Raw genomic sequence first — 7,588 nt, 5'->3', positions numbered from 1 at the left:
TAACATATTATTAGTAATAATATTAATATTCACTATTGATATAAGCAAACTAAAAATTGTAAATCATTCAAAAAATAAGCAGGTAAATAGATATCGAATCTGTATCAGAATCTGAAAAATATATCTGAATTATTATTTGAATCAGTATCCGAATCAGATAGAAACTTTTTATCCAAATTTGATCCGAATCGAATTGGATAGTAGATCTGACTGAAGTTAATCTACAGTAAATGCTACCTAATCATGCTATACCCATATTATAGTACAAGAGGAACTAGAGTAGTATCCAGTTATATATTGTACTATTTTGACTAGCTTCCTTAGGAGTTAGGAATATGGGAAATAGAACATTGATTATAGAAAAATACTTGATTTATTTCTCGAACCATACATCTATATATATAGTTCATTCAAAAGAAAACAAAGTCATGCACTCCTCCCACAAAGGGCGAAGAAGCACTAGAGAAAACCCAACATTAACATTAACATCAACATCAACATCAACATCAACATCAACAACAACATCAAACTCATCATCGTTACCAGGCCACACTCATATTTATTTCGTTAATCCATCCGTCCATCCATGCATGCATGTGACGATCAATCATTGCAGCACCTGTAGAGGATGAACTTATCCATGGGGCGCTTGCAATCCGCGCACACCACCTTCTCCCTGATCCGGCCAGTCTCGCTGGGCAGGATGAGCCTCGTGCAGTGCTCGTGCGTGTCATACGGCTTCAGCGCCGTCTGGAGCGCCGGGATGAAGCCCTCGACGTCGACGTCGTCCTTCCAGGTGTCGAACTTGGTGAGGCAGTCGAGGAGCTTTCTGCCGTGGGATTTGATGATGTCCACGGAGCCCTTGCTGATCAACGCCCAGCCCTCGTCGCTGCCGTCGAAGCTGAGCATGGACATGACTTCCTGCATGATCACGTCCTCCTCGACGCTCTTCTCATGCTGCATCTTGGAGTGCCACATGCTCTCCAGGCGGACCCAGAAGAACCACACCATGGCCGGGTCCTGCCAGTAGCCGCTCAGCTTCTCGTTGGCGACGACGTTGATCGCCCGCTTTACCCGCTCCTTGGGGTTGCTCTTACCGACATAGATCATCTCCAGGTGGATGCGCGCCTCCTGGGCCACGCGCCGGAGGGTAGTCGTGAACTTCCGGATCCACTCCACGTCCTCGCCGCCGTACAAGCACACGTACCTTCCTTCTTTCACCTATCAACAACATTATTATATGCATATGCATACGAGTTTAATGAGCTCTTGAACGTGACCAATTTTAGATACCACGAGGACCATTTTATCCTAAGTTTAAATAAAAGAAAGATAGAGGAGTTAGAGATTATTTAGTACATACCCATGTAAGTATGGCCGGATCGATCTCGTCGACGAGGAACTCGATCCTCCACGTCTCCTCCCTCCACAGTGCCTCCTCCCTGTTGCTAGTGAAGGGGAAGGCCAAGCTCCCCCAAATCCACATCATATGCAGCGCGTTCGGGCAGACCACCTTCCCCTGGGGGTCCAAAACCACCAGCATCGGCTTCTTGTCGAAGTGCCAGATGTCCCTCACGTACTTGATCACCGACGGATCCACCAGCGACGGGTGGTGCAGCGAGTACCACGGCATGTTCGACGCCATCCGGTTGAACGTCTCGTCCTTCGTGCTGGTCCACGGGTGGTGCCGGTCGATGATCGGCAGCCACACGATCTCGTAGTGCCTCTCGACCTTCCCTTGGTGCGTGTCGTTATAGATCTGCACGAGGACGAACATCTCCTCGTGGCTGATGTCCATGTCGGAGATGAACAACATCACGATCTTGCGGCGGAGGACGTCGACGCTGATCCTCTTCTTGGTGGTGCCGTCGACGAGGGGGAGGTCGTCCTTCGAGTATATCAGCGCGCGGAGGATCTTCATGTTGTCGATGTGCACGGTCTCGAAGAGGCGCACCAATGTTTGGTAGGATTCGATGTTCTTCTTGTCAGCTGCACAACGCGATATCACAAAAAGAAAATACTTTGATAAGATTAATACAAAAAATTCAAAATACCTCGACTTTTTTTAATATTATACTATCTTATAAAATTCGACAATTAACTAATATCTCATTATCTATTATCTTACTATATAGCCTGAGAAGAACAACAACATTTTGTTTAGGGGAGCACATCTCCATACTAACCGATTTGGCGATAGCATATATCCAATTGCTTAGTGAGGTGGCCATGAATGTTGTTAAGTTTGTGGGCTAAGCTTGACAACTCCCATGCCTCAGTTGTGGAGCTTATGTACCTGAAATCAATCAAAACGTGCATTACTTATATAACCCCAAAGTAATAACATCTTCAAAGTCATAGATAGGAACTCAATTAAGCTATCAAGCTTACTCATGGCCAAGGCCTATCAACCCGATGACCTGAGAAGCACAAGCAACAACACTCCTAACAGTCCAGTAGACAGCAGTAGGGATATGATTCATGGCCATGGACATATCAGGCGATTCAGGTGAGATATACTCCGTGGGAAGCTCCTTGAACTCAATGATGCACTTGGTGACATCCAGCATGGCCTTGATGAGCATGTTGACGGCGTCGAACCTCGGCTTGAGGACGTTGGTGTGCTCGAGGATGTCGGGGAGTTGCTTGAGCAGCGCAATGGACTTCGCCAGAGGATTGACGGTGTGGAGCTGGGCAGTTAGCCAGAACTCTCCGTAGCTCACTGCAAAGGCTGCGAGGGCAAGCACCACTTTGGCATCCCAGGGGTAGTTTGTGAGTAAATTGAACACTGCCAATGTGGTTGCATGGGCGTCACCGCCGCTTGAACACTTGTACGCTATCTGTAACAATTCATTCCACATGAATCATGCTATGTATATATACGTAGTTAGGAGAAGTGGTGAAGGTGGATGGAAGTATCACCTTTACAAACCAATGTCCCTAATGCTTTTGACTCTTTTAGAATGACCATTATAATTAGTTTTTAATAGAATATTCCTTACAGATTATTGTTAAAATTAATAAATACATATAAAATATATTACTTTTTTAATGTTGAGCGTAAAATATTAATTATCGATGATTTTTGTCTTCCAAAAAAGATTTGATAGCTTTTGAACAATTTTAACTAATTTATACAAGAGAAAAATGATCTTTTTTTTTAATTTAAGTTTGGTTTTTATAGCGACTAGTTAAATCGAACAAATGGAATTATATTTTTGAAAAGATATGATAGCAATTATGATATTTTAAAATATATAATAGTAATTATGATATTTTAAAAGTTTTTAACGGCTAGTATGTAAAAAATCACATAATTTTATCTTATAGATATAACATGAATGATATCACGTGATTAAAGGATATACACGCAAAGTTGAAACTTAGAAGGGCATACACGCAAGCCCAAGAATGCCAAAAAAACAAAAGGCATTAAAGTAAAGTTATGAATATCTATAGAGAGTTCATGCAGTAATAGCAGATAGCATATTACTGTTCATCCTGGGAGTCTGAGTTGGCTAACCTCGCAAGAAATCCTGTGGACTGTGTATGCCAGAGCCTCGAGCATCCCAATGTTTTCTACATGATGCAACTTATCGTCCACTAGATCGTGTTGAGTAAGTGGTGTCTGCTCAATAACAAGAGAATCGTATATGAATGTTTTTTTTTTTTCATTTTACACTGGAATAATTAAATAAAGAACTGCATAACTTTGTCATTTTTTATGTCTACTTATTGTTATGTCTACAAATTCTCCAAGATGTTAAGCTGATAGAGATTAATTTTATGTTTATATATATATATATATATACACCTTGCTTCCATGGTAATTTGTTGCATTTGAAACATATATCACAAAAGAATAAATTGTACACCAATAGCAAAGACATACATGGTACAAATCCTTCAGCTTTATACTACTCTCTCTCTCTCTCTCTCTCTCTCTCTCTCTCTCTCTCTCTCTCTCTCTCTCTCTCTTGTGAGAGTGTTTTTTATCTTTTGCATGTGTGTGTCCCCTGTGCTAATCTTGCAACTTTTTTACAATCTACTGATTAAAAACATCAGCACATGCATTAGGCTTCTTATTGCTTTCCTTTATTATACCAAACTAAGTAAAGTATATCTCTATGTAAAATAACTATTTTCCCTTGGAACTACATATTGTTAAGGTACATTATATGTCAATCATAAATTAGCTATCTAAGATATATATGAGATCATAAATTTATGCAAAACTTAAGCTTTTAGGTCAACTATTTACCACCACGACGGTCGGAGTAGCTCGGCTAAGGACATCCTCAACGACATGCAAGAGTGGCCTCACATCGATATCACGCCCGTCAGGAGCATGCGTCGAGAGAATCTGCTTCATCACCGCGCTGTCGTCCGACGATGAGAAGAGATGCCTCTCTCCCTTTATCATCTGCATCTTAGCAGCCGATGCAAGCGACATGGTACCTAAGCAAATCTCAAATCAAAACTAAGCAAATCTCAAAGTTGTAGCTGCAGTAGTTGCTGCCTGAGAAAACTAGGGCTTCCTGCATGCTATATATACATGCAACAGAGGAGGATTAAGATAGAGAACAAATGGAATAAAGCCCACAAGAGAACAACTACCTTGCTTCATGACCAGGGCACATAGGTCTCGCTTTAAAGTCATAAAGGGATGCCTCGGAATTCGCGCACGGAGAGGTGGATATCCTCTTCTTTAGTGTGCAGAAAATCCAGTGATTTTGTTCACTGTGTCGAGGCAAAGAGAAAAATCCTGCCACTAAGAGATTTGAATAAGATTGTGTTTTGTGTCTTTAAAGATTAGTAATTAAAGCTTCCGCGCTAGTGGTAAACAAAAGAATATATGCGTGGATAAAATAGAAAAGTGATAAAGAGATAGATACCTGTTTCGTATAAGGCTATTAATAGGTTCTATCTAGTGTTTCATCGTTGCTAAATGAGTATGCATACAGTATTCCTCGTTAATTCTCAAGGTAATGAATCAATGAAAGGATTACGTATGATATCTATTTGCTTGATGTATATTGTTATGACCGTGATTGTATCCCAATTATAAATCATGGTTGTAAGAAAAACCCAACAAACCCTAGTTTTAGGTCCAAATCCTCGAATTGAAGTGTGTGTTTATTAACTTTAATAATAATCTTTTAGAAATATTTTGCAATTCTAAAAGATTCAAAAGATTTTAATGACGGTTTTGATATTTTAGAGAATATAACGATGGCAATTATGTAAAAAAGAATTTATAATATATTTAGATCATGTATCTTGGGATCGATGATTGCTCTTGTATTGTTTAACACACTTAGCCTATACGTACAAAAGGTGCTTATAAGCAAAGCTTAAGTTACCGAGCCTAGCATCAACTTATGCTTAGGGTATGCCATGGAGAGAGGAACGGAGATGAAGGTTAAAGGTTAGAGTAGGAAAATAGAGCGAGACCAACAATGAAAGAAAAGAGAATTCTAAGGAAGAAAGAAGAAAAGAAGAAGATGAGGGATGAAGAAGAGGTAGCCAATGGGGCTTGGTCTTGGATCTATGTTTGGGCTAATGGGTTTGGGTTTGGGCGTCGGGTCGTGCAATTAAGGTTAGGCTCATTTCAGCCTTCGTCTCCATAAAGATTGAAAAATTAAAGCTTCTTCTTTTTCTTGTCGTAAACAAAGAACATATGCTTGTATAAATTATGAAGGATATAAAGAGACACCTTTTCTGGACAAAGAATAATGGGGTCTCTCTTTCATCATTAGAAAGTATGCATACATTATTCCTCGTTAACTTTGAAGGTAATGAAAGAATGGAATGTTAATTTGGTCATATCTGATATCTTAAATTAATCTATTAAATTTAACCATATGCACCACGTGTGTTTTCAAGCAATGCAACCACCACACTCAAAATACGATGATAGTATATATATATGTATATATTAACGTCAAATATATTTTATGCACATGTATCCATGCACAAAATTACTTTACCATCTTATACTTTAAAAAAATTTAAATCAATCTATGCACTTATGAGTAAAGTGAATTTGTTAGTTTTTCCATCCAAATTAACTAGCTGCGTCAAAACAAAATTCAAAAATTAAATGGAGGGTTGAATTCCCTCCATTTTTTATTTTTTATGAATAAAAATGACATTCTCCTCGTATATAAGTATTTATTTCTCTTTAAAAAATATCCACATGTTTTGTTCTCTTACTTTCTATATTTTACCAAATATATAGTAAATTTTATTGAACTTGAGTTTTTATGAAGTTTAATAATTATATCACATTGAGAAATAAGACAAATATGGATAAAAAAATATTAGATAAAAAAATCATCTATTTTGCCTAATAAACATGAATGGGGCATTTTAGTTATTTGGGCGCGCTCTATTAACTTTGATAGAAAAAATTGACGATTTTACTTTAGTAATAAGTATAGAAATTTGTTTGAGACTTTTTAAAGTACAGAAAATAAAATAATTTTAAATATAAGTATTAAGAGCATCTCCAACCAATACTTTATATTTGGAGCCCAATGCACTGGCTCTATATTTATTAAAAAAAAGTGATATAATATAATATATATATATATATATTATATTTTAAATCACTTAATAGGTTTTCTTAGTGTTATTGTTTTTAATAAAAAATGTATAGTTAAAAAACTCTCATCGAGATCTTTAAAGTAAGACTAATATTCAGTAGTTTTAAAAATAATTTTAAATTATTAAAGTTTTAATTGAATGCATCAAATTACATTATACAAAATAAATAATTGAAATAAGCATTACACATCTTATAAAAATAGTAAAATTGCATTGCACAAAATAAGCAGAAATTAACATTTAATATGAGAAATAATAAATATTTAATAGTCTGATAAGTCATCTCCATAACCATTGAAGAAATGGAAGCCAATGATATTAAAAAATTTCAATAATTCCTCGCTCGGTATAGGAAGACAAGATAGAGAAGCTCATTTTGAGCTTCGAATGTACTGATTGAACACTTATGGCAAAGTCACCGGAATAAATGAATAAAATTTTTAATAAAATTTTTATTTAATGTATTTAATGTTTGATGTATTTTATGTCTGATATATTTCATGTTTGATGTATTTCATATTTGATGTATTTTGATGTATTTTATATTTGATATATCTTAATTTTTAGCATTTACATTGGAAAATAATTTTAAGTCATTATCTGAATAATTTTAGGACACATCAATTTTAAATAAGGTCTAATTACATTTTGCTCCCTTATACTTTGACCATGTATCAATTTGTCCCCTTGTACTATAAAAGCGTATAAATACCTCCCTAAACATTTAAAATGCTACAACCCCTTGGACTCCGTTAACAGAAGCCCTAGAATTACCTTTCTATCCCTTTGTAGTTGGAGAAAAATATTAGGGTTTATTAGCTAAAAATATAAATTTACCTATCTACCCGTACCTACCACTAATCCACATTGTTAGTTGAGAGAAAAGAGAACAAGAGAAACCCATTTTCTTCTATTCTTCTACCCCTTTTCTTATCTTCTTCTTTCCTTCTTCCCCTCTTCTTCCTCTTTAATCTGCCAC

At 36.9% G+C, this 7,588-nt stretch overlaps 1 protein-coding gene across 1 annotated transcript; it reads right to left on the bottom strand.

Moving 5' to 3' along the window:
- Positions 1 to 354: 354 nt before the first annotated feature.
- Positions 355 to 4,559, bottom strand: LOC140802313 (protein SIEVE ELEMENT OCCLUSION B). Its single transcript, XM_073157797.1, has 6 exons — positions 4,262 to 4,559; positions 3,524 to 3,628; positions 2,392 to 2,840; positions 2,187 to 2,296; positions 1,364 to 1,989; positions 355 to 1,221 (listed from the first exon to the last, which is right to left on the bottom strand). Exons 1-6 carry the CDS (start codon positions 4,451 to 4,453, stop codon positions 604 to 606), a joined length of 2,100 nt encoding a protein of 699 aa, XP_073013898.1. The 5' UTR covers positions 4,454 to 4,559; the 3' UTR covers positions 355 to 603.
- Positions 4,560 to 7,588: the final 3,029 nt, after the last annotated feature.

The sequence above is a fragment of the Typha latifolia genome, chromosome 15 (genome assembly GCF_019914945.1).
Source record: "Typha latifolia isolate L0001 chromosome 15, TyphaL0001v2, whole genome shotgun sequence".
Classification (NCBI taxonomy): Eukaryota; Viridiplantae; Streptophyta; class Magnoliopsida; order Poales; family Typhaceae; genus Typha; species Typha latifolia.
The sequence above is the reverse complement of the archived record's forward strand: the minus strand, read 5'-3'. Positions and strand labels throughout refer to the sequence as shown.

What these genes read in the sequence shown, in the direction of transcription:
- LOC140802313 (XM_073157797.1), bottom strand. Translation starts at nt 4,453, where the DNA reads ATGTCGCTTGCATCGGCTGCTAAGATGCAGATGATAAAGGGAGAGAGG. An exon ending in CTACTCCGACCGTCGTGGTG is followed by an intron (nt 3,629 to 4,261) that starts GTAAATAGTTGA and finishes GTTATTGAGCAG; the next exon opens with ACACCACTTACTCAACACGA. An exon ending in ATCCGGCCATACTTACATGG is followed by an intron (nt 1,222 to 1,363) that starts GTATGTACTAAA and finishes TGTTGTTGATAG; the next exon opens with GTGAAAGAAGGAAGGTACGT.